This window comes from Cyanistes caeruleus, chromosome 4 (genome assembly GCF_971803275.1).
Source record: "Cyanistes caeruleus chromosome 4, bCyaCae1.hap1.1, whole genome shotgun sequence".
In the NCBI taxonomy this organism is placed as follows: domain Eukaryota; kingdom Metazoa; phylum Chordata; class Aves; order Passeriformes; family Paridae; genus Cyanistes; species Cyanistes caeruleus.
The window spans coordinates 54,559,804-54,587,187 of NC_141704.1; the positions used below are offsets into that span (position 1 = coordinate 54,559,804).

The 27,384-nt window shown below is 42.6% G+C and overlaps 1 protein-coding gene across 1 annotated transcript in view; it reads right to left on the minus strand.

Annotated features, from left to right (window-relative positions):
• Positions 1 to 871: 871 nt before the first annotated feature.
• The window catches only part of TBXAS1 (thromboxane A synthase 1), a 237,160-nt gene continuing 210,647 nt past the window's right edge, over positions 872 to 27,384 (minus strand). Inside the window, exons 11-14 of the mRNA XM_086884738.1 lie at positions 7,718 to 7,806; positions 5,202 to 5,339; positions 3,005 to 3,167; positions 872 to 2,385 (exon numbers count right to left, since the gene is read on the minus strand). Coding sequence (XP_086740864.1) covers positions 2,311 to 2,385; positions 3,005 to 3,167; positions 5,202 to 5,339; positions 7,718 to 7,806 — 465 coding nt within the window. The 3' untranslated portion in view covers positions 872 to 2,310. The remainder of the gene's footprint in view (positions 2,386 to 3,004; positions 3,168 to 5,201; positions 5,340 to 7,717; positions 7,807 to 27,384) is intronic.

The window sequence follows — 27,384 nt, forward strand, 5'->3', positions numbered from 1 at the left end:
ATGATATAAACTTCTGCTCATTCAGGTAGGTGGGAAGTTTTTAGGCAAGGCCCATGCAGCTTTTTGCCAAATGTGCATATAAACTACTCAGTAAATCAGCCTCCAGCACACTATTTTTAGGAGGGGAAAAGTTATGCATAATGTGTAGAAATTAAGGTAAATACAGCATGTTGCTTTCCAAACAAATAACAATCACTCCACCAGCAATTCATATAATCAGTGTGTCTGTAACAGGGCACTTCTGTTTAGCATGCCAGAAATGCTCCATGGAAAAAGGAACAATTCCAAGACTTCCCCAGTCAGTACATTACCATTATTGCCTATACAGATCTGTTTAATAAAAAAAATAAAATACATGAAAAAGGAAGAGACAATCTTTAAGGAACAAGATCCAGTAATTTGATCAGTGTTCAGGCAGCATGTGGGAAGAAGGCAGCAAAAGATGCTTTCTGGAGAGAAACTCAGGGACCTAGCCAGGCACCAGTGAGCAGATGGCTCCATCCTTGCAGTGAAGCTGAGCAGTCATTCTCTTCCTCCTGCTGCTGCAACACTTCACTGTGCACACCACCAAGAGAGATGCTGTACCTAAAGAACCCTCAAGCAGACTATGTCAAGCAGGCAGAAGGTCAAGAATTGCAAAGATGCATCCTTATTTTTATAGTGCCGCAAGAATTTTGTTATATACAAAAATTTTAGAGAAAAAATGTGAGAATAAATGGATTTTTAAAAAGGGTCTTGGGACTGCACCAGTCTCTTCTCACTGTTCTGTTGTAGTTTAACCCCAGCCAGCAGCTCAGCCCCTCAGAGCTGCTCATTCTCACCCCCATAAAGGGATGAGGGAGAGAATTGTAAAAATGAGAAAACTCATGGATTGAGACAAAGACAATTTAATAGGTAAAGCAAAAGCCACACACGAAACAAGGAATTAATTCACCATCTCCCATGTGGAGGCAGGTGTTCCACCACCCCAGGAAGCAGAGCTCCAGCAGGCATAACCGTGACTTGGGAAGGCAAATGCCATCACTTTGAATGCTGTCCCATTTCCTTCCTCTTCCCCTAGTTTTATGTGCTGAGCATGGTGCTGTAGGGTATGGAATGTCCCTGTGTTCAGTGAGGGTCAGCTAGTCCAGCAGTGTCCCCTCCCAGCTCCTTGTGCAACACTAGCTGCATGGCAGGTGATGGCTTTGCAGAGGAGTAGGACAGGGAAAGTGAGGAGTGGAAGCTATGGCTGTTTTGGCTGGGAAGATGCCCGTGCACAGTCACACAGCCTGAATGGATCCATGGGGCTGCTGCAGATGGCAGTCAGACAAGTTCCTTCCTGAGGGGGTGAGGCACTTGGGACATGACTTTCTCCAGTGTTACAGGAGTCAAGAGGGCTGCTGGGTCTGATGATCCTGGATCCCACTCCTTTGCCACTAGCTCTAGCACATGCATCCTCTTAATTTCCTTGACTGAAGGAGCTAGACAGAGATGATGCCAACTGCAATGCTTGGAAAGGAAAGGCCTCACCATGAAGCAGATGTGGTACCAACACCTTCTGATTATTTCTAGATTTCCTCCAGTCTTCCTGCTTGCTTTTAATTCATATCTTTGTCTCCACCTTTCCTACAGCAGTTCAGCAGCCAGCAAAATGGCTGTTACCTCATTTCTTTGGTCTTTGCTGATGGAACTTTACTGGTAAGTCAGGGAACTCTTCATTCTTCTTCTGTCATGTTGATGGAATGTGCCAAGTGCAAATTGTTAACCTAAATGTATTCAAAATCACTTCAAAGCATGAAAGAGGTGCAACTTTTCTGGCTTTACAGATGCAGGTAGAAATTAAGCATTGTACAGGAGCCTCAGCTTTGATTGCTAATGGAGTCCATGAAAAAATCCAATGCACTGCATCCCAAGTCTTCTGCTGTAACTGTGGTGCCTTAGGGACTTTCTCTAGGGACTCGCAAGTGCATGAGAAGGATGTGTCATACAATGAATTGAAATTAAAATCTACTGTAAATTGTGGAAATTGAGCATGAGGAAAGCATTCTCACTGATAAGTGAAAAGAAGTGTGCTACAGAAAAGCAAATGAAAGTGGGATGCTTCTTTACAGATACTATTCGGAGTAATTTGAAAACCTCCAAAAAAGACTGTGGAGCCTATTTTAATAAGTGAGTGGAGGCTGTCCCACAGGAGGGCAGTGAGGAAGCACCTACTGACCATCAGTGGGATTTAGGCTCCTACCTGTCCTTGAAGTTTTGAAAAGTATTCATACCCAGTGAGTTACTAACAAAGGGTTTCATTCCAGAAAGCTTCAGGATATGTATTTGCTTTTAGCGAGATTCCAGCATAATGTAGACTCCATTTTTTGGTCCAAGTGTGGCTTTTGATTTGAGCTGCAAAGGAATCTGAAAGAGAAAAGAGCACCTTATGTGCAGTTGTACGTGTTTGTTTTCGTGTGTATGACACCCCCACATACAAACAGACATTTTTGCTGGAGGACCAGTTCATACCAGGATTACTGTGGAAGCTGTAAAGTATTTGTTTTACAGTCAGCTGTGGTGGTATAATATTAAATAGAATTTACAGCCAGAGGCTGAGGCAGTGGTTACCCAGGAATGCTGTAGATCTGAACAGAAAGAAATTAACTCTGTAAGCTCTAGAGCTGGGTGCAATGTCCATAGCAATAGGCATATACTGAAGTGCTGAGATCCTGTGAAATATGTACACATGTTCTCACCCTCTATGAATTATGACATTTTGCCTCTGGTCCTGCCATACTGCTCTCCACTAAGGCAGGGCTGTGTAACCCTGTGTATTTCTTTTGTTGGAATAATTATATATCTGAAATCACATTTTCCTTAAAACATGCAGTCCATGCCTCATCTCTCCTTACTATGGAAGTGTCTCTAGCAGTTTTCTAAAAGGAAGAGAAGTCACAAAGGCAAATCAGTTGTCCTGCCTAAGACACACCCTCAACTCCCTCAAGTTAACAAGTGTGATCTTTATGCCTCTGAATGTACAAACCTCAGTTTCTGGGCAGGCCTTGAATTGAAACTTCTGCAAAATCCTCAGCAGAGTCATTTTTGTCTCCAACAAACCCATTTTCATGCCAATGCAGCCACGGGGTCCTGCCCCAAATGGCAGGTATGCAAAAGGATGTCGTTCCTTCTTGGCCTCCTCTGTAAACCTAGAAGGTGCAGAGATGGAAACCAGTTCAAGGAATGCTTTTTCCTCTTGATTCCAAGTTTTTAATTTAAATCTCAAAAGTTGGTTATTTCAATTGATCTTAATGGAGAAGCCAAGGGGACTATTGATAGATTATGTCCTAACATAAGTAAAAAGGTAATTGACTTATGGCCATCAGCGTTTGTCAGCTGGTGATTTCAGGAGAGGACATGGAGACTCGAGTTTTACTTTCAATCTACCTTTAATAAAAGTCTTTCATCTCTTTGGATTCAGTTTCCAAGACCTTTAGACTGCTAAGGTCCGGAGAACTGATGCAGGGTAGAAAGAGATGAGAGGTAATATAGGCTATTTGGAGCTTTGGGAAAAAAAAATAATATTGTGCATTTCCACTGATTCCATCCCCGTGCTTAGATAGCATAAATAAGATTGAACCACTACTCTAAAAAGTACTGTAGATGCACCTTATTTGAGATTGAAAGACCATTAAGTCATGTACTAAACACTGTTGTATATCCCATGCAAACAGGTTCAGACAATTCTTGTTTTGCTTGCTGCCCCCAATATCATTCTGGTAAATTTAAAGTCTCCCTTGTTTTACTCCAATGGCAAATTTCAAAATTAAATACTGGGGTGGGGGGAGGGTTGGGAGGGGGGGAAGGGGGGGAAGGCTGTAGCTGAATTATTTTATTGTTTGTTATGCTCTTATGTTATAATACTTTATATTATATATATATAATTATATATATACATATATATATACATATATAAATATATATATAAATATAATGTATTATATTTTATAATACTTTCTAGTATACTTTCTACTTTTACCAACTAGACAAGCTGAGTAGAGTGTTAGTAATTATGGATTGTTCCTTAGGGAACGTTCAAAAGAGAATTAATCTCAGATTCATAACAAACAGCACTGTGTGAGTCAAGGGGACTGCAGCCCCCACTAACCACTTTACCTTTTTAAACTACTGGTAAAATGGTGAATAAACAATTAAGAAAGCACTTCTAGATAAACATTTCTAAAAATACCCACCCCAGACTCCCAGTTACTGCTAAGACTTCTCTTCAGCAAAATCTCTGGGCTTCTCTAACCCTGGCATTGCTCTTCTTTGTGTCCAGAAGATTCTGATGGAGCATATGTCTATATTTGTTCCAGAAGAAGCATTAAGCAAACCCACCTACACCACACATGTGTTGTTTTACTGGCAAAGATGGTTCTAGGCTGCTTGCCTCACACCCAGTTGTTTATGGAGCAGGCACTTCTTTTCTTAGTAAACTTTTGAATGTAGTGGTAGCTCAAAATGCATCTGCCCACAGAACAGTTAAAAAATACACCTGCCCACAAAACTAAACTGTGCTTCCACACAGCACCACATCAGCTGCAACTCTCCCTGTAAGCTCAGCCCAGCACCTGTAACACAGGGCATGTACAAAACCACGCCTTGACAGGGTTCCCCCCACCCACTGAAGATATAGATGTTCCATGTTAAACAGTCTTGCCAAGCAAGAGTCAAGGATCCTAACTTACAGAGAGCAAATTTCCAATGGGAGTTGCGGTAGTAGGCTGGGTTCCCTTCTCACAGAGCACCCACACTGTTGTGTTGCAGGTGAAAAGGGTGCTCTAAACCATCGAGGAGTGGGATGAGTTTCCCAGGTACAGCCAAGCCAGTGAATATACTGTCCCACTTCAGAATTTTTGCACCCAGAAGCAACATTATTCACAATATCTGATTTGGAAACAGGCCTGAAAACCTCTGCCACAGTCCAACCTTGACCAAACCTTGCACCTTCTGTGGGATACACCACTATCATCACTTGTCTGATTTAGTAGAAATAACATGTTTTCATGGACTAAATAAAGCTGGGCTCCTCTTGGTGGAAATGCTATTTTGAATGAATGGAGGTGGCTGTGGCTGTGAAAGAGCAGCAGAATCTGGTGCTTGCATTGGACAGGCTGGAGTTCTGTGTCCACAGGCCAAAATAAAGACTTCAACCTAAGGATGAAAAGCATTACTCTACATACCTTTCAGGAATGAACTTCTCAGGTTCTGGCCAGAACTCAGGGTTGTGGTGAAGGTGTCCCACTGCAGTTTCAATGACAGCTCCAGCTGGAATATGCTGCCCCAGCACTACACAGTCTTCAGCTGCTTCCCTAGTGAATCTGCAACAACATCCCAGGTGACTCATAAAGGTTAAAAACACAGCAAGAGACATATATAAAAGTATCTGTCTTCATCTGACCGAACAATTTCTGTAACATTTTCTCATAGATAAATGCAAGTGTTGCTGATGCCAGTGTCTCCTCAGGTCTTCTCAGGTTATAATCATCTCCACATAGAAGTCCATAGCTCCAGCCCAGGTGGTTGACTTTTGCCCTTTTCTCAAGAAAGCATTTCTGGTTGTGTACTGTTTTCCAAAGCATTAACTACTATACTGCAATTTTATTGTTGATGTTTGGTTTAGACTCAGTTTTTATGAAAATTGCTGAAAAAATGTGTCAGTCATCTCTAATAACAGGTAGAAAGAATGCTGGTTTGCTTCCAGGGAAAAAAGGATAGTAAATATAGCTCTGAGTTTGTTTAACTGAGAAACACTGTTGGTGCAGCTCCTGAAACTGACCAAGGGATTGTTTTAATATTGGGGCTGAGTGTTCTGCTGCTGCTGCTACTCTGGAAATACAACCAATTCACAAGCCTCAGAAAGCCACATTTCACATATATTCATCAAAGACAGGCATGATGTTAACAACCAAAACTCTGCAGTTTTCTCCCACCCTGTGGTGATAGGTGACAGAGGTGTCCTTAGGAACCTCATCATGACAAGACTGAGAAAAGCTGCCTGCCAGAGCTCAGCTTGTCTCTTACAAAAGATTGTGTGTGGGTGTGCATGTGTGGTGGTAGGTTCTGATCCAGATCCTTTGGTGCTTGAGTGGTCTCTACAGATCCCAAATCAGCCCAGACCCAGGTGGGTGCCCTGCTGTCTCAGTCTGGGAACTATTCCCTGCCACCATCTGCAAGCACAGGGGTGAGACAATGTGCAAGAGCTTCCTTTGCTGCTTCCCACACCCTGCTAGAAAAGCTGAACAAAGATTTCAGCCTTAGGGCTTTCAATCTAGTATCATTACAGAAACACATTATTTCCTTTCTGTCACCCATCTCCCTTTCTCATAGACAAATAAATAACAGAGGCTCCAAACATGGAACAAGCTATCCTTCTCGTTCTTACATGAATTTGGTGATAATGGTAACACCAGTTATGGGGGAGAAAGTTTTCCATTAAAAAAAAAATGAAACCAACTCATTTTATAACAAACTTGGCAGCTACTGATTTTTCCCTTAACTCAGCATTATCCCTGTCATACGCAATTAACATCTTTCAGCGGCTGTGGGCTGTCCTATCCATTCCACATCCATCAGAGTAAAAGCCAGATCAATAAACAGCACTGAGAGTGCCAAACAAACCTCCAGAAGAACTTAGTTCCATTCTCGTTCTGTCTCCCATCTGACAAACATAGATTGTTTCCCAGTGGTACAGCCCAAACTCAAAGACCCCTATCACTTTAGCCAGCAGAACAGTTTCCATTTGTACCCCAAGTATAACAGTAAAGCTCCATCATCTCATCCAGCAGATCTCTTTGATATTTTCTCTCTGAACAATCCTGCAGATGCCCATGAAAAAAATCTTGACTTCCAATCTTGGTGAACATATAGAAGAGAATATGATTTTAAGCTTTTTTTCGTTTGTTTTAAGGTGTTTGCAGTCATGGGTTAAATTCTTCAAAAGCTCTCACAGCACGTTCAGCTTTGGCTTCTTTCCAGTCATCTACATTTTCCCTGAGCGTCATGAGAAGCATTGCAAGGGGCTGATCACTTTGAAAAATTGTATTTCTTAATATTTGGGGCTGATCACTTTGAAAAATTGTATTTCTTAATATTTGTGTTTATGCTTGTGATAATTCAGAGCTTTAACAATCAGTTTTTGACTTTATTTTTCCCTTGCTTTCTGTTCATCAATATAGTAGAATAAGTCATGTGTGATTTGGGACAAAACTTTCAAAAACTAATGGATGTTACCATTAGTGTAGCTCTATTAGTATAAGGCAGTGCTAGGTGTTACTGGGCCAAAGTTAAACACACATGTAAACTACAGCTTTCAGATTGGGCAACCCTTCCACAGATCAGGGCCATAATAACCAACAGGGAAGGGATGGGTTTTGGTGCACATCCCTAAAGCCTGAGGCACATGGAAGCAGCAGCCTCTGTGTTTCTAAGGCCAGACCTGCTTCAAAATGGTTCTGTCCTCTAACCTTGGGGGATGTGAAGAATGGTGAGGAAGCAACCTTGGACAATTCACTGTAAAAATGTGCATTAGAAATACCAGAATTATCCAGCTTTCCTTCAACAGGCCACATTATATCTTTCAAATTCACAAAGCATGTTGGCACAGACACTGAGAGACCATTGGTCTTCCAACAGCAGATTTCCATTTCATAGAGCCAGGGATCTATCCTGTGTAATCAGAAGGGCGAAAAAAAGATACCTGAATGCAGGTGGGTACATGCGCAATGTCTCCGCAATCACCATGTCCAGATAAGGGAGTTCTTGTACATTTTGGTAATCAGGGACCATCTGAAAGGGCAGGACAAAAGGAACAATTATGTTTTCTCACATGTAAGTGCCAAACTCATCTCAGATTAGCTTTTAAATCATCTATTTTTTACTGGGCATCTTTCCTGTAGAAGAACTCGATGTCTCATCTAAAACAGTAAATGATAAAATTATACAAAAATGTGGGCAGTAATTAAATGTGTGTGTAACATTCCTTTCATCATCAAAATGCTTTGGTGCACAGCCCAGCTGAAGGTATAACAATAAATCAACTTGCTAGGAAGTATTAAAAGCAGGTCATTACAAAGAGCATCAATAGCTATAACAGAGCTGTTGTTTTACACTGTACCAACATCTGCACAGGACCCTTGTTTCTTCCCAGGGGCAAGAGCACGGCTCACACCTTGTTCACAAGAAACAGCAAGTCCCCTAGTTACTCTTGTTAATGTTGGAGCAACCCCTCTGCACTCTCCCAGCTATAGAAATAAAGCAAAGTGCTGGTGCTATGATGGCTGTGGAGGGGTGGAGATGGCTCTGGAAGACGCTGGAACCCCGATGAGGAACAGCACACAGTGGTAAATTGCTCTGCCAAGAGATGAGGTGCTGAGGTATTGCTCAAATCCCACCTGGCAGGACAGCAGTAGTGCCTGAGCAGAGAAGCCTGTTTCCTCCAGCCCTTGCTTAATGCTGCATAATTTTTCATGATGGTCAATGCCTGAGCCCACATCTTCACAATCCTACAAAACCATCCAGCCCTTGACAAGGAGTGGTGGGCACTACAACACCAACAGGGCTGTAGCTCAGAAGACTTTGCTCTCTGACTGGCAACAAACAGACAACGAGAGACACCAAACAGCAGCACTGACAGGACACAGCACATGGACAAACAGGGAATTTCTTCCACAGTTACCTTCCTCGGAAAAAGGACATCTTCCCTGTTTTATTCAGTGCTCTCAGCAGAGGGCAGCCAAAGAACATCGAATAACCTCATCAGTAAAGTAGAGTTTTGTTTTAAATTAGAGCATCTCCTAAAGACTGACACTGAGTAAATTGGAGAAAAGCACAGACATCAGACTAGACTAAACCTTTTATGAAGATTTGGGGCCCTGGCCGTTCACAAAGGGGACTGGATTCCATCCTTCCTTTATTTACTACAGCACTTTTCATGTATAATGCATATTTTATTGAATTTTCATGCAAAAACATATGGTACATACTGAAAATACTAAGCAGAGAGCAACTCCAGATGGTACGCAGAAAAGGCATACAATAGAACAAGGATACCTTGCTGGATTAGGGTATCCCACTTATTCAGCACTAAGCCACCATGCACCATTTCACATTAACTGATCTTTTCTAGGAAGGAAATAGATACATTCTATTATCCCCATTTTTTGGCTCAGGAAAGAAAAGCAGAAGCAGAGAAAGTAATTTGCACAGGCTGAGTAGAACCAGTGTGTGTGCTCCTCTCTCAGGGGAAAAGATGCAACTCAGCTTGTCAATAGATGAAGTATTTTGTCAGTATATGACAAATATTATCAATACAGGAAATATGGACTGCATTGACAGCCTTTCAGTGTGGCTTTTATCTTGTAGTGGTGCCTGCTAACTCAAACCTTTGGCTTAGGTCAGTAGTTATCAGACAAAGGACTAGGAGCCTAAAAGCCACGTGAGAACCATGATTAGAGGAATAGTGCTCCAATAATTCCAACAGCTAAAACAAAAGCTGTGAGAATGATTTTTATCACCTTTGTTTTGCAGAAAGGGATCTGAGGGCTGCCTAATTTTGTGGGGAAAATCAGTAGCAGAGGCTGGAAATGCAGTCTCAAATTTCAGGTCTTGACGGCACAACTCCCTTTCTCCATGCCCCCATAGGTGCTCCATTCTTCCGAGCAAATGCATGCTGTGGAGTGCATTCTTTTATTTTTTCTGCCAGTTTTACAATTATCTTTCAGAGCTTTCCCCTTGCCTTTTTATACTGCTCTCCTGCATCTCTTTGAATCCTGAGTCAGCATCTGAGTCCTGTTCCTGCAATCCCTCCTGATTTCATGGACAGGCTGACTGAGAGAGGAGTCCAGGCTCAGAAAAAATGAGTGGTGGAGCCAAGAGCACACCAAAATGTGTTTGATTCTCTGAACCATACTCTTTCCACTGGGCCTTCCTGTCTCTCTCATAATCCCTCGACTTACTTCTGGAGTCAATAATTAAGATAATTATATGGTAACTTGATATAATAAGTAGCCACTAAATCAAACCATACATCAACGAATAATATAACACTAAATTACTGGAGCTTTGATTTGCTCTTTCAAATAGCTTCTATACCTTCAGGGAATTAGCAGTTCAGAAAACAAAACAAAGGTGTAAAACCAGCTGATTTTCTTCAGAAGAAAATTCTTTTTGCTTACATATAGAAGGAGGGGTCAGTCAAATGGCAGCAGAGTGAACTCTGCTATCATGAGAATGACAGACACATCAGTCATTTCCTACATCTGATGCAACTTAATTATTGGCACTTCCATGCTTTTAGCATCAAAGTAGCTGGACCTAATTTAGTAGTTGTTTGCAAGGTCTGACCTGCAGCTGTGTAAAGTACACACAAGCCAAGCATCTCTGTTTAGGAAGGACAGTTTGTTGCTTCTTTTTTCCCTTTCAAATAAAATATTTTCCATTTGTTTTTCCACTCCCTCTCTTAAAAATATGCCTTTAGCCAAGCACATTTCAAAGGAACGTAAATATGCTTTTCTCCCTAAATGTCCCTATTTATATCTATCAACTGCTGGCAGGTTTGCTGGGGTGAGGGTGATGTTGTGCAAACATGCCACTTTAACCCCTTGAAAAAAAAAGAAAGGTCTAAATTGCCTTGTAGTCAAGATGAGGTGTTTTTTTTCACTAAGAAAGGTTTCTGTCTTTAACAAGGGGGGTGTGAGGGAGGATTGCATATAATAAAACATCCTGTATTTTAATTTTGCAGCCACTGCTTTGCACAGCAGTTTTTCTTATGCCTTGCACAACCTTGTAGTGTCTTTTCCTGTTGTTGTGGAAGTGAAATGGCCATGTAACATCTTGTGGAATTTCTCTGCATGCATGTTTCCCCACTTTGATTTCTGGAGGTAAGGTGGTACACCCTTACCAATCCCAGACTATTCAATCACTTCTGGCATCTAGTTTGGCCACAGACTCTCCTTTATGACTGACAGAAAATCACAAGCCTCCATTACTTAGAAAAAGATGGGAAATTAATTCTTCCTCCCACAGAGTACCCTGAGGTGAAATACCAGCAGTGATTATAAAATTGCCTATGTGCTACAATGATGACGCGTGTTTTAATCCCCATATAAACTCCAAGAGAGATAACTACCTTCAGATCCACCTCTGCTTTTCAGTATTGGTTTTAACATTTTCTAGGCAGGCAAACCTATTTTTTACCACCACCCCCAGTTAACTTTTAATTCCTCAATGAACAGCAAGGGAATCCAAGTGCCGACAGGAGCGGTCTGGCCAATCACTCTGCTGCAGTTTGAGATGTTACTGTTCCCAGTTGCTGGCTCTTCTTTGCTGGCTGTGGTTGGTGTCACCACAGCCAAGTCAGCAGAATGCAACATATGCCTGCACCTCAGTTGCTTCCATACAACATCCAGCATGAACCCATCTTCAGTGACAGCTCAAGACGAGACACTAACTTTTCCCCAAAGCAGCTGATGATCATCCTCCTCTACCGCCTCTGTTTTGGGAATGGTAATTCAAAGTACACATCAGTGAGTAAGAGATTTCCACTTATCCTATTGGCCATGCTCTAGTGATGCTCAGCATCCAGAAATGAAAAAAAATCAGAAAAAAATTTGTGCAGCTGACAGCGTATGTGCACCTGAAATCAATTTAGAAGCAGCAAAGCCTGCCGAGACCACATTCCTCAAAAGGAGCACTGCTGAGTCATGGCCTGATACTGAACCAGCTGAGGTTTCTGAGAAACTGCAATCCAAATCCAACGGCTCATGGGCTGGTGTGGCTGTGACAAAGTCCAGGTCAGAGAGACGACGTGCAGACACGCTTAAGCACAGATGTAGATCCATGAGTTATCTGTGTGTGCATAGCTACACAGCCCATGTGGGTTTTTCGTCTCCCCCAAAACGTAGACTTTGGATAGCCATAGGATAGGAGTGAAAAAAGGCATCATCTCCCCCAGTTACTCTCACCCCACTCCCTTTCAAATTGCCAAAAGGGCTACTCAGACCACAGCCATTCACAAACAGGTCAATAATGTTTTTTGATCGAAGGGATCAAAAGCTGCCAATAGATCAAAGAATCTGCCTGTGGTTTTGAACTCTCTTTAGTCACCTCTAGGAGCTGCTCATACTCTAAGAGAACTAAAGTCTGTATGTCTCACCTGGCTCAGAGAGGGGGAAGAAATGCAAGAATGTGAAGTACAAGAAAGTCAAATTAGGCTTCTTGGATGACAACTTTGCCAACAACCCTGTCAGGAAAGGAAAGAGACTGGACTGCACTCAAAATGCATATCAATGAAAAAAGGGGTGGGATGGTTTAACAGGCATCTATCCTTCCTTAAAGAAAGCTTGTCACATGTTTGACCACTTCCATGACAACATGCTGCAACCCCTGTAAAGCACCAAACTAAAGCCTTCCTACAATCTCAGGCAGCAGGATAGCGACAAAGTTGATGAAGTAAAATTTCTTAGCTTTACCCCCAGAACTTGGACCAAACACTTAAAAAATGCTTAAGGCAATCCTCATGCAACACTTACTGCAAATTCTCCCCCCCTGTTGTCTGCACCTGCCAGGTGTCTCCAAGCCAAGGCACCAGGCAGGACCAGCCAATGCTGCTTGGGAAACAGGATCCTGAAGCTCCTGAGTCCCACTCACTCTGGGAGATAGATCACAGCCTTAAGATAGAGAAAAGCCTGCCTAAAATCATCAAGTGTCTGTTGGCCACTTCCAGTGACAGAGGCCCAGAGAACCTTCTAGCAAAATATTAAGTTATTGACTACAGAATCGAGGACAAGGTTCAGGAATAAAAAATAGGATAGCAAGCCTGATTTCCAGATAAAGAGACTTCCTGTGCTGCCTAGCACCTCTCAGATTCTTAGAGCATACCTTGGTACCACTAGAGCATCTGCCATCAGCATTGTGCCTTCTCACACTCTCAGAAATCAACATTGAAGTTCTCAGCTCCATCCCCTCTTTCATCTTTCCCCAGGAGCAAGAAAAACTATCCAAAACATGTACTCCCAAGATTTCCATTTATTTCTTTGTTCCATATGGGTTACCTGCCACCTCTTTCATCTGCTTGGGTTGTTATTCAAATGGAATTTTGTCAGGCTCTGACCCTCACTCTTGGTAGCTGCTCACTGGGTTTGACAAAGTTACTTTGTTCATTGAGGCACATCCCAAGATGTGACAGCATTTGGTGCTTCAGACACCTCAAACAAATTCCTCCCAGCTCCTGCTAAAGACTGTGAGTGCCAGATAAATTTAGTCTTACAGCTTTTTGTTCAAATCACCTGCCAGTCACCCTCAGCTGTAACTCCACCTCTCTCTGGTTCACTACCATGCAAGTCAACTGGCCATTCACAGAGGAAGGTGCCGATTTGCAGGCTGAGCTCAGAGCTTGGGGGGAATGGCTGGTGCACCATTTCCACCATAGCCACGCAGTCCTTGCAGCCAAATTCTCTCCATCACTTTGGTGCAAATCCACACAGCTCCCTGGGGCTGTATGAGTGTAATGGAGAGGAAAATACGGTTCTAAGGATGCACCAAATAGTGCTGGGGAAAGAGCCAGAGGGTATAAGGTTACACCAATGTCAATTCACTTTAATGTTAGTTTGTTTTTCAAATCAAAGAATCCAGCTTCTGACAGAAGACAGACCTGCAGTACCTCCAGTAGCTTCCACAGTGCTAAAACAAGGTCTTTGTAGCATCACTGCTCACAAGGAGACTTCTGCAAGATAAAATACTTCCTGAAACTGAACAGTGTCCCAAAGCCAAAAAGATAAACGTAAAAGCTGCAACCAAAACAGTCAGAAATTCTCTTCCACCTACATCACTACTGACACATGGTGATCAGCAAGAACAGAACGTGTACCATCAGGTAGAAGATCAAGAAAAAAAGAAAGTCAGGAAAAAAGAAGAGAATCTCTAAGGAAATACCTTATGAGACAAGCTACAAACGAAAAGAAAGGAGAAAGCAATCTGTTTCTATTTAGGTTTTGTAAATTTGTCAACTTCATCTAGTCCCAGATTGCCAAGAGAAGTGTGTGCCTACAAATGAAAATGGATTAAATAACTCTAAGTGAGACTGGGTGCCTGGGGTGCTCTGCTGTCGCAAAGGAAGATGCAGTTCCCCAGTGTGATGATACTGCCAGGCCAGGCAGTGTTTTGTACATGAGTACCCTCACTATGCTAATTTTTATTATTTTACTAGGCTATGTGGGGAAGAGTAGCTCCCCTTTGGCTCCCTACCTGTATGCAATGCATGCCTTGACCAGTTATTTGTGATGTGGTATAATCCCTGCCCATGCATTGCAGCAGGCTAAGATCATCAGAGGCACAGAGACTCCTCTTTCTCGCCTCCTTAAGAAACAATCAGCCCCCAGGAAATCCGCCCCAGGTTCTCTTCACAGCCCACTGAGGCTCGAAAGTCTCTCTTTCTACACTTGTCTGACACAATCAAAATTTCTACTTGGGTGGCAGAAATGCTGAACGGTGAAGGATCCCAGTGGGAGGCAAGCAAGAAGGAAATTAAACAGGAGAACGGACTGCCAGAGGCCCAAAAGGCTGAGAAAGAGAATTATAAAACTGGGGTAGGTCTGTCCGAAGGCCATGTCACCAGTCCAAAGCACATTAACCACTGAAGTTCGTGCAAGACTTAATCCTTCCTGCTACAGAAGTGTCCCTTGATGGTTGCTGCAGATCTACAGGAATAAAGAGGAGGGATTTTTTTTTTTTCCCCTCTCAGTAGACATTCATGGTATCACTTAAGAACCAGATGATTTAATTTAATCATTCCTTCTCCAGCTGGTATTTTCTGTATGGAGGTGACAGTGCTTTAAATTAGGGCCTTGCATATAAAAGGCCTGTGTGTTTAGTTTAATCAAATGTTCACTTCCTCACATTATGTTTATATTAAAAGACATCAGCATGAATTTTCATGCTGCAAATGGAGGCTATTTTATGGTCTACATGCTGAAGTTGTCTTTGGTTGCTCTTCATCTCTGTGGCAGCCTTATGGACTGAGAGGTGTCTCAGCCCCAAGCACGCAGTTTGGAGAAGTATGCTCTGGAGAGCACAGTTCAACCTATGAGGAGATCAGAGCTTTACACAAAATAAATTATTTCTGTAATTCGGCCTTCTTAAGCCAGTGGCTGCTTAAGTCACTGGTTTCAGAAATTGCTGGATGAGACCTTTTCTGAATTAGTAAACAGGAAAACATTTGTGGCAGAGAAACAACAAGATTCTCTCATGACTCAGAGTTATTATTTGTTCCGACAAGGGCAGGTCAGTTTTAATACCATACAATATTTATGCAATGCCTAATGCCTTGGAAACATCTAACATACATTAGGAGCAGTACGACAACAAGACTTTGCCTTTCCATAGCTGTTTTCCCCCTGAGCCTTGGGAAGCATTTAACAAACATTAATTAGGTCATCTTCCAAATGTATGTGTGAGGTGCTCCTGGTAAATAATCCCTCCCCTACAAAGGAGGGGCCGGCAGAGGTGCTGAAGACTGAGGCCATCGATTTATAACTTTAAGAGTTGAGCACCCACCAGCCTGATTTTTGTTTTTCAGCTTCAGCATGACTCCTGTTCATAAATTAGCAAATACTGCTCTGAATACATAGACTGAAAGTGACCAAAAAAGAAAGAAACCCATTGCACAGCATTTAAATAGGACTTAAACAAAAAGGAGCTTTGTTTGCTTTCAGCTGCCAAAAATTGTAACTCACGGTTCAGCCTGTCCTTGGGAAACTGATGGTACTAAAAGTACAGAATGTAAGGAAGTGCTTCTGGTGCCAAAGCTCCCATTCCTTGCTGTAGACTTCTGCATCTCCTATCTAATACAGGTAAAACTTACTGGTAAAAGCCACATTCAGCCCTAGCTCCAAATTTCAGCTTGTTTCATCTAGGCCCTTCTAGAAGGCACAAAGGAAAAGTTTGTTCCTGTTGAAACTTCTTGCAGTTCAACTGAAAATATGAACAATGGACAAAAAAAGGGGAAAAAAGTATTTTCTAACCAAAGCTATTCAGTGCCTTTTCCTCTTTTGCTCCCTCTGAAAGTGCTGACTGTCCTGGGTACAACAAAACAATTTACAACTGGCATGTGAAAAAATCTGATAGCACTTGAAACGGCTTCCATGTTTTCTTCCTCCAGTGCATGAAGATCTCTGAGAAAAACAACACAAATTGTCAACCCAAAATGCACTACCCTAAGCTCAGTGGGGAGCTGGCTGTGAGCAGGGGTGCCTGGTACCCTGACACTACAACAAACTTGTCGAGATATTCAGATAAAGCTGTCTGCAAAGAATCCTGGCGGATGGCTGCTCAAGGTCTCTCCTTTTACTCCCTGACTCTCCATCTGGGAACACAGAAATTTCCCTAAGCCCGTTCACGCTTAGATTTAGCAAAGCCATTGTGGTGTCATGTTCTGGCGCTGTTCTGTGTCTTTGCTCTCCTCTACCCTTTGTAGACCAGCATGGCACAACTGTCCATCTGTCTATGATTTACTTCTCACAATGACTTTGTCCTGATTACACTGATAAGCACAGTAGGTTATTTGAGGGCCAACTGGACCTCTCTAATGATACTCAAACTGTACCCAAGTTGTGGGAACATTTCCAATCAAAAAAAGGCCAATGGAAAAACTCCACTGGATCCTCCCTGAGGAAAGCCTTCCTGTCCTTAAGCCCAGGAAATAAACTAAAAAATTTAATTCTTTATCTGCAATTCTTTTGCAGTTATCAGTGTCCAAGTGATCCACAAAAACTGAAGAGAGGACAAGAAAAGAAACCAAGGCCTAGGCCTTTCTGACATTTGAAGATGCATATTCGAGAAGAGATTATAAAGAGCAGTATTCAGTTCAGGAGGCTACAAGTTTCACGGTCTCCTTTAGCAAAGATGTGAATACCTGAGTTAGAGGACCTGCCCCCACGTGCAGGAGCTGAGGACAGAGCCTGGAAAGTGCAGCTGTTTTGGGGGGCACCATGTACTGACAGGGGTAGTAAAGCCCTCCCTTCTGCGCTGACTCACTGGCCTTTGTGAGCGCATGGAAATGAAGGGGAACAAAAGCACAACTCAAAGAGCTGCAGGATGGAGTCACAGGGTCAGCAGTGAGAAAATACAGAATGCATTTGTAGTCTGAACAAGGTCATTTCCAGCATGTTTTAGGATGATATAAGGCTTTACAGGGAAGGCAAATGGAAAGTATTGCTCATGATTTCTTCTGCTTTATGAGTAAGCTGCTTTGCCTTTATTTATTTATTACCTCACAGTCCCACAATGGTCCCGGTGTGAAGACCAATTTTCCGTTCTTTCTCTCTTGCTTCCCAAAGATACTTTTGCTTCTTGAACCTCACCCTTTCCTGTCTTAGTGCCTGGCCACATCACTCATTTCTGTATTTCCAAGAATACCCTTATTTTTAAAATTTGCAACACCTCACTTCTGTGCTGTCATTTCACTTATGGCCATGCTACTTTAATGCCCAGTGTTTTATCATTTATTCTTATTTTTTAATGCTCAAAAGCATCAAGTTTCAAAAGTTCTGGGGTACAGGGAAACCTGGCCAACACCAGGTTTGAGCCAGCCCTGACAGGAAAGCCACTTGATTGAGACACCACTGAGACACAAAGGTGGCACCCACAAATTGATACATTTGATAGAATCATTCAGCACAAAAGAGTGCTTTTAAGCTAGAAAAGTGCATAAGACAGAGTGTTCTGCAGGGGGTTCACTAGCAATTTTACCCATATAAAATACCTAATAAAGGATGGTATACTCTGCCTTTTTATCATGAATTGAGGCACAAAGAACTGTAGATATCTATAGATGGGCTAATTTGTGGGGAGGGATTTTCTGAGTACCAAGACGTAACACAGCTGTAGGCTTTCTCTGTAAAGGGCCTGTCACACACAGGAGAGCAGCTAGCATATTACCAATCCTGATTGCTCCAACATTATGAGCAAGGCTCCACCATACTTTGAAAGTGGCTGGAAAACACGTGAGATTAATGACAAATAACAGTATTTTGAGCTTCATATGCCTTCTGGCTTCTGAACTGGGATTCATGTTTTCATTCTTACCTCTTCAGCTAGAAGCCTTTTTTTCCTTTTTCTTTTCTTTACTGGTTGTCTTTTGTTTCAATAATGAAATACGAGATTCTGGTTATACACCTGACTTCAGTATTGAGTGATTTGAGAGAATAGAAAACAAATAACAGAGACTTACTTGCAGCCTGATGGCAGGATGCTGGTAATATTCCATTTACTGAGCACCATGAGCTATCCCTGCCTGCCCTTTGGCCATCTGCTACTAGCACTCAGCTAGAATCATGCAGACTTTTGAAAAAGAAAGAAAAAAAATCTACAAGACCAGGAACTTCATGTGAATAAACATCAGACAAGCATGAGCTTCCCCTCAGAGTACCCACAGTACAGTAGCACACATTTTGGGGGTGTGTGAGGGGTGTTACTACAAGAGGGGCCTCAAGGATTAATCATCCAACCCCCTTTTGAAAATGCCAAACTTGGTACCTTGGCAAAGCTTGACACAGAATGAAATTGAAACATGCAGACAAAGTAATTGGGGGGGAACTGTGCTGAGTTTATATATAGCATTTTGTTTCTGCAGAGTACTAGGGGGGAGGTGGGGAAGGAAAGGAGTGAGGGGGAGAGAGGAAAAGAAAGATAAATTTTGGTTGTTGCTGTCAGATGAAGATCCACTTATCTATGGCAGAAGCCCAGACAGCTGCATGACTGTAAATGAAGAAATTTAATTAAAAAGTAAAAAAAAATATTAAAATTAGGCGGAAAAAAAAAAAAATAAAGAAACAGGACTTCTTGCTTCTCACACCTACCCTGATGTGATGGATGAAGGGTACTTATTATTTCTTTGACTTCTATGTGCGTAAAGAAATCTGCAATACTCTGTAGTGATCCAGCAGGATGATCAAAAAGCCAATGGCATGTTGTTGATATTCCAAGTTAACTGCTCTAGCTTAAACCATACCAAGCAACATTTTGGCAGCCCAAGTCATAGTCCCATATAATACTTAATTTGCACTAAAAAAAAATTAAAAAACCAAAAACCCAAAAACAACTACAACAACAACAACAAAAAACAACAAAAAAACCCAAACTTGGGGGAAAGTTGCCTCAATTATGAAAGAAAAGATTTTGGAAAGCAGGTTACTTGGGATCATATTCTTCCAGAGCTACACACCTCTCATAAAAAATGTGCTGATAAAAACTGTGAGTGGATGCGATCCCCTTTTGCACCCCTTTCTTACTTTGACCTGCCTTCTTCCAGCACAACTTAGAGCAACCTCACAGCTTTTCCTGCCTCAGCTCCCAAGGTATTTGCAACACAGCTCAAAAGAGCCAGAGCATCTTGCACTTCTGTCTAAACCCACAGCTTTTGCTAACATGCTTGCTTCCTATTTCACATTATGGCACAGTGAGAGAAATTTGTATTAATACTTTTGGCCTCTCTTCATGTCCATGGACACGTGTGCATGTGTACTTTCTGTAACACATCCACCTATTTGAAGTGGCACAAAAATGACTAAAAATATATATATATATATTCTTCAAATCTCAGAAGATTCTAAGTGTCACTGCTGTGAAGTCAGAAAATTCATTCCAAGTCCTATTTATCTAGGTCAGGATGTGGGAAGACTTTTTTTGTGTTCTGCATATGCATGTTGCCACTTTTGCTCCTTGGTACTACACAGCCTGGGAGTTGAAGAGCCAGGGAAGATGATAGCTTGCTCCCTGCTTCCAGTGGACTTGATAGAAAATTCCTTTTTGTGTTCCTTATAATGGAGTCTTGTCTCATTTTTACCACAAGAGATGCTTTGGCCAGTATATTACAAACACCATGCTGACAGTGCCTATATGTAGCTCTGCCTCAGTGCCACATCGCTGCTGGCTCCTCTTTAAAGCAGAAGAGAAGAGCACCCTGCAAAGCAAGGAACAAGTTAACAAAAAGCTTCATTTATCTCCAGCTGATACCAACATGACAGTGGAAATGTGGGGTCAGATTCCAGGCACATTATTGTGAGGGCAGGAGGAGTGTGGGAGTAGCCCTTGTGTGGCAAAACCACAGGGCCTGCTAGCAGAAGGTCAAGTCCTGACGCAGCTTTCCAAGCAAATTTGGGGAAGTCTTTTCCTCTCCTCCACCACTCTTAATAAGATTGATAAACCCTAATCATGTGGCTACTGCTGGCTTGCTCAGAGCAGCATATGATGCTCATGTTGAAGATCATTACATGGTACTAACAACAAATCCCCTGCTCTGTAAAAAAAAAATAAAAATAAAATTTTGTCATGAGTAAGGTAGGCAGGTAATACTGATACACAAAATAAAGGTAAATCCTGAATGGAAAATGAAACGGTGGAGAGACTACTAGAACAGAATTTTTACACATTCCTTCTGTGTAAATAAAGAAGTGAACTTAAAATTAAAGCCATTAAAGCTTTGCTTTACAATGTGCAGTTGCTGGGGGAGAATGGTCGTAATGTGTTAATACATTCACCCACACACCAGCAACAAACCAGCAAAGGAACACACTCCTTGCCTACCCTTGAATGGAAAAAATAGCTGCAATTTAAAGTTTAAGGGACCTGCACTCAAGATTTAGCCAGCTATCATGTCCTTGGGGTCCAAATAGAGGCTGGGATCCATGGGAATTCTCCCTGCTCCCTGCACCTCTGCCCTCTCAAATGATGAACTGGGAACCATGCAGGGATACTACTGCTGCTATTAGACCTGTGGAAGAGGAACTGCACCAAAACTGGTCCCAGAGCAGACTCCAGGATGGGTCCCTGCAGACAGTGTCAGGATGTAGGAGGCAGGCTTGTGCTGCTCTCATGTCTCCTGCTCCCCAAAACCCAGAGGGTCGGCTGTTGCAACAAGGTAGTGCTACACACCGTGTGCGGTGCTACCAGCACATTTCTGCTCTGTCCTGGATGGTGCTTTCCTATTTGATTATTTTTTCCATCATATATTTCTTACTTCATTAAGGGGAGTTGTTAATCACATGGCCCAGGAGTGGTGGGGCTTCCCTGTAACCCAATATTGCCACAGTAAGGGACGGAGCCAGCATTTTGCTTGGGCTTGGAGCACTCCCTGCTCTCTCAAGCTGAAAGATGGCTCGTGTTCAGAGTGCTGTGCACAACCAGGCTCCACACAGGAGACAAGAGGCTCAGCTTGGTGGGAAATGAAAAGGACAGAGAACCTTGTCAGCTTGACTTGGTCTTAATAATGTTTAAATATCTGAAGGTCACTAAATTAGAGTTCAGAAACTTGGCACAAAGGCCTTTCTGTAAGATTATCTAGGTTTGCTGAAGTAAGACAACAAAAGAGAATAAACCAAACTGAGCAAAACCAACAGCTGCTGCTGCTGAGATGTTATTCTCCTCATTAAGCCTATACTCTGAGCCTATAGAGGAGGCAGCACTTCCTGTCTCTCTTGCTGACAGTTCAGTATTGGGGCACAAAGACAGGTCACTGTCCTTGGCGATACGGTAAACAAAGATAAGAACTGAAAGCAACAGAATATTTTTTTAACCCTGATAATTCACTCAGTATGAATTCCATTGTGGAGAGATTTATTGTTTACTTAGAACTCCTCAAAAGAGCTCCTTGAGAATGTGCCAGACGCAAAACACGCATTTCAGCTGAAAGCACTGGCTAGGCCTGCTCAGGGCATCTGCTCTTGTCCCTGGATTCACGTGTGTGAAACATTAGCGAACCTGCCGGAAAAGTGCAGCCCCAAACCTTTGCCCAGATCTGCTTGCTATCCCGGGCTGGGAAGTTAAACAGGCGTCTTCAACGGGCAGTCATGCTCATGAAAATGCTTTGTCAAGATGCCAACAAAAAAACTTATGGCTTTCCTTCTCCACTTGCAAGATTGTCTGCAGCAGTGCAGCACAGGAGTGAAAGCCATTGGTATATTATCTGACACTCTTAGTAGAAGAAGGATCAGTCTTCCCTCTGCCTGGCACAAGTAAAACTCTCCACTGCCTTCCCCTCCAAGCTCATTTTCCTAAATGCAGACACACCACACCACTACAGGGGGAGGCAGGAGCAGACATCATCACTGCCAACAGCAGAGACTGCCTTATCTTTTCTGTGTAATGGCTCAGCAGCTTAAAGTAAAGCAAGGGTTTAAACATTTGCTGATTAGGAGAGTAGGGCATCTGATGAGAATTTGGGAGCTGTGAGTGCTGCCACAGATTAGGCCACTTGGGAAGCAGGAATAAAACCTCTCCTGCTACGTGCCTGGGACCTCTGAAAAACGCATTTGGTAGTCTTATCCCAGGAATACCGGGCATAACTGCAAACCCAACCCGATTAGATTTAGGCAAACTGCCCTCCAGAAGAGTACAGTCACGACTGGAAGAGCAACCAGGGATTTCTCATGGTTGATGCAGTACATTTGACCTTCCCTACCTTTTCATAGGCTCTCTGGGTTCCAACAGAACCAGCAATCTGTTTTCAAGGCGGACACAAAAAGATTTGTTGAAATGCTATTTTTTCAACATGTGTTTACTGAGGACATCCTAGGATTGCTAGAGATGGATTACCTATAGCCTTGGGCTGTGCTATAAAGTGGATTGTGAGCTTAAAATGTTTCTTTTCCCTTTTCTGAAGGAGCTGTAAGCTTAGCTGTTGCTAGTTTCCAACAGCATTCTTGGGCTTAGCTTTTGTAAGCTGATCTTGTCTCCAAAGCCTACATTAGTTCTTGTCCATTCTGACTAGCCCCTCTATATTTCTCTGAGCAATTAAGAACTTTCTTTGGCTCTCACAGCACTGCAACACCCACAGGAGGTACCTGTCCATGTACCTTCCTCTTGTGTGTTTTCAGATCACCACTTCTCTTTCTCAGTGGGTACCAGTTGCTCTATTGCTTGCAGCAGGCATGTACTTGCTCTTTTTCAGCTGTTCTCAGAACCTCTTTTTAGCAGCTCTCTTGCCAGATAATCTGGCAACGCAAAGTACAGAAGCAACTTCTGTTATCTGTTCCATGGGAAGTTTTTCCAGGAGCACTCAAAGATGCCAAAACCACAGAAGAGTTGTTTACAAAGGTCAGCACACACTGCACCAGCATGACAACCAGCTCCTGATACTCAGGTCAGTCGGGGTTTATCCATGTAAATAGTGTTTCTTGTTGGTTGTAGGAAAGCAATTTCATTGAGCTCAGTCAGCCCACGAACAGCAGCTGAGTGGCTGCGGAGTCCTGAAGAAAAAGCAGTAAAATTAAGTCATTCCAATGTATTGTTGTGGACTCATGGAAAAGGAGAGATATGCCACCCTATGGTCATCACACCCAAAACACACTGAGGATCTTATCTGCTGTCTCCTCCTCATTTTATGTGCTTAAGATGAGACAGAGGCCCTGCAGCCACGCACCTACACCCTGTGCTATTTGTACAGCGTATGGCATGTTTGTATTGATCAGCCATCTGATATCTATTAGAACAACATATATTGAAAGGCACAACAGGGCTGGGGCTACACCTCACTTTCAGAGCTGGAGGCAAATTCCAGCACAGTCTGCTAAAAAACACTGGATAGCATAATAAATTACGAAAACTCCACGTCAGTACAAGCACACCTCTACTGACCCCTTCCCCTATTTATCCCAGTACAGTAAGGAGAATAAACAATATTACCAGGGAACTGTATCTATGCTAGGGCACATCTCAGCGCAGATATACAATAACTAAAGCTGGTTATGAGTGCTGGTGGAAGAACCACACAGTACACTTGTCATGTGTAAATGTGAGGCTGCTAAAAGCAGCGAGCAACTTCATAGCCAGATATGAATGTGGAATGCTCAGTACACAAATAGGTAGGAGCTCTCACTATTGCCAAGGGGTATTGCTCCACCAGTGTCCACCTATTTTCATGGATCAGCATTGGAACATGTACCCATGCCTTGTCTGCCATTCCTCATACAGAGCCTGTTTTTAAAAAGAAGCAAAACCACAAACTTCAGGGCAAAAACACAGTAAATGGATTGATATAATTTCTTCAGCTTGGGTAAGCTGTAAGTCTATCTCTGCATAGGAGAGAAAAGGAATCAGCCTTCTTTCAAACAGTGGTGACAGAAAAGAGCCACAGAGCACATTTCCTGACGGCAGACTTGCCTAATTTGGATAATAGACTGTTTTAGAATTTGTGTATCAGACAAGAAACAAAATTAAAATATAATTTGAAGGCATCAAACTAAAGATACTTGTACTCAAAAAAAAAAAAGTTACATTGATAGAAGCTGTTATATATTTGTAAACTTCCACGTATGCTAAAAAGTCGCACAACACTGAACTGCATTGGTTTCTAAGTTAATACAGCTATCAGCTCTAGCTATATGATGCGTATAGTATACACATATATATAGTGTATATATAGCTGAAGTGTATATATAGCTATAGTATAGCTATATACACATGTGTACACCCACCCACATCCTGTTCTCCCTTCAACACCATACACAGAAATTCACTGTTCTTTTCTGTAAGACCAGCCATTTCTGGAAGAGGGAAAGGGCAATTTATATACAGTATTTTTCAACAAAGATATAATTTAAAAACAAGACCGAAAAGGGCATAAATTATAATAAAGCACCCATCCACACAGTATTGACTAAAGTTTTCTATCTCAAGGCACTTCAGAAATAAGCATCAGAGTCCCACACCACGACATACACTCACACAAACACATATGCGTGCACACATGCACACACAAAGGCAAGACTAACAGTTATTTGTATTTCCTACTTTGAGAGACAGGAAACCTCCCTTTGCATCTGCTTTTTTCCTCACTAAGAAGAATAATTTTAATTACAGACACTTGGCAGGAAGCCAAGTTTGATATTTTTTTTAATGACATCTGTCTAAGCATTTTTAAACTTCCTGCTCAATGTAACTTCCTTCATTTTATAGACCAACACCCAGTTACAGCAAAAAAGAGAAGGGAGCAGCAAATGATTTATTCATTTTTCATGTTAACTCTTATCAGGTATATCAAGCAGTTCATTGTTCTGAGAACTGATAGTACAGAAAGCAGATTTACAGGGGGAATTTAGGACTCAAGCAGTCTGGGAAAGGAAAAATAAAATTAGAAAAAAAAATCATGCATGGAAAAAAACCAACACAGTTGTAACTTAACCCTAAAACAACTCAACAGTTCCTGTTTTGTAGACTGATTTTCCTCAGTTCAGCTAGGCATTTTTTTCAGGGGAAAAAAAAAAAGAGGGTTGAGAATGGCGTAAGAGTTAGAGCAACACTAAATACTTAAAATATGAGGCATCAGGCTATGGATGCCAGCTAGGTCAGCTTGGCACCAGGCAAATTTCTGCTGCATCAGTGAAGCTCCTCTGGGCTTGGGCAGTGCCACAGAGGCAGAATCTGTACTCAAAGTCCGCATTCCAAGCTGGCACAGCCTCCTGCTTCAGTCAGGCTACTGGGACAGTAACAAGGAAGCCTGAGCACCTCTAACAAAGCTGACTGCAGAAAAAACAAACATTTCATTTTCAGATGCTGAGCATTAAGGCTGCCTTCCCTCCTTTTCCTTTCATTCTGTCATTACTCATGGCTCACAAGGCTGTATTGCACCGCTTGCTGTTTTCCTCCTGCACAAATAGCATGGGGAGCTGAGAGGTGAAAAAGAGGGGGCAAAAACACTGCCAGAGAAGGAAAGCTGAATAATGCAGGAGCAGGGAAAGGAGAGAATGCAGCAGCAGAAAACAGCAGAGATGAATTCAAAGTGAGTGCTGTGGGGCGGAGGGAAGGAAGCAAGGACAGAAGCAAAGGTGGAGGAGGTGGCAGGGAAGCCACTCTGCCAGGACTCACAGCTTTTCAGGTACCTCAGCCTTCCCCTGAGATTTAGCAGGGAACCACAGCTCTTGGGCCAGGAGAAGGCTGGGGTCCAGGCTGCACTGGAGCAGAGAGCAGGAGAGCTGGTGAGGAGCATGGGGCTCCTTCTGGCCACCCATTCCCTGCTGTGTTGGAGCTCAAGGCACACCTGGCTAACAAAAGCCCCAGAGCCATGGGATTTATAACACACATCAGAAATGCAGCTGGTGTCAGCTGTTAGAGTGTCTCGTGATGACCCCACTGCTGGGACACAGGTAAGCCTAATGAATTGTTAATGCCTTGACACCAAAGCTGCATTTCCATTCTTTGCTCCAGACAACCTAGATTTTATTCTTTTGACTTACATGTTTTCTCCAGCAAGGTAAATCATCTTTACCTTGGATACATGAACAACATAAAACAAATGGCATGGGAAAACCAAGTCTCCCTCCTGCACTTTTTGCTCTGTGGAGATGTAACCTACAGCCACCCTGAAAACACTGCAAAAGTTTCCATGTGATTTTTAATTTCCTGATCCTGACTAGAACCAGAACTGTGAATGCTGCAAGCCTCTGGAGGAAAAATTGGTATTGTCAGATTCTGCCCTAATTTTCCAAGATCCAGGAGTTTCAAAGAATATCTCAGTTCTTTAAGTGTTTGGAGACCTCAGTCTCACAAGTGGCTGACTGCCTTCTGACTTGAGTCAACACAGCTGGAAAATGGAGTAGAAAAAAAACCAACCCTGAAACCTCACTGAAAACCAGATGTTGCCATTGAGCAGAGCTACTGTGTTAATAAAACACTAGCACCCCTGCGCTCCATGAAACAAAATTAATAGCCCTAATAGGTTTCCCAAACTGTGCTTTATGCCAGAAAGAAAGTAGGAGAAAATTTTTTTTTATGGCTTGAAGGGACTGGAGAGGTGTGGTTTGGTGCTGGCACTGGGATTAGAGTGCAGTGGGAAAGGTCCCTGTTTTTAGGGAGGACAGGCTGTGTTTGCCATTTGGCAGGAAGCGATCAGGACCAGTGATTGCAACATTATTGCTGGACATGAATGATGTATCACAACACAGGGTTTGGTACAGCACACAAATGTTGCTGACGTGTGCCCAGTGTTGTGTGCCACAGTGTTTAAGCAGGGTCAGGAGTTTATGTGTACCCCTGGGGCATACACTGTTCTCCCAGTGGTACTCATATTGTAGCTCTAAAAGAAAACATCTCCGTGCTGTGGGCAGTAAAACAAAGTTTTTGGAGCTGTCTTGCTTAAAAAATAGTCAAAGCTATTTTTCTATCAACTATGAATGCCTCACAGGATGTAGATGTGCGGTGTGATATGGTGCATACATAGCTAAGCAGGAATGCAAGCAAGAACTGAAAAGCAGCAGTGGTCTGTTTAAACACCCTGTTCCATCTCATGCAGCCACCATCCCATTATGAGCCACAGGGGGCCAGCTTTCTGAGGCCACCAAGATGTCAACAGTTGGGGAAAATGTTTGCTCAAATGCC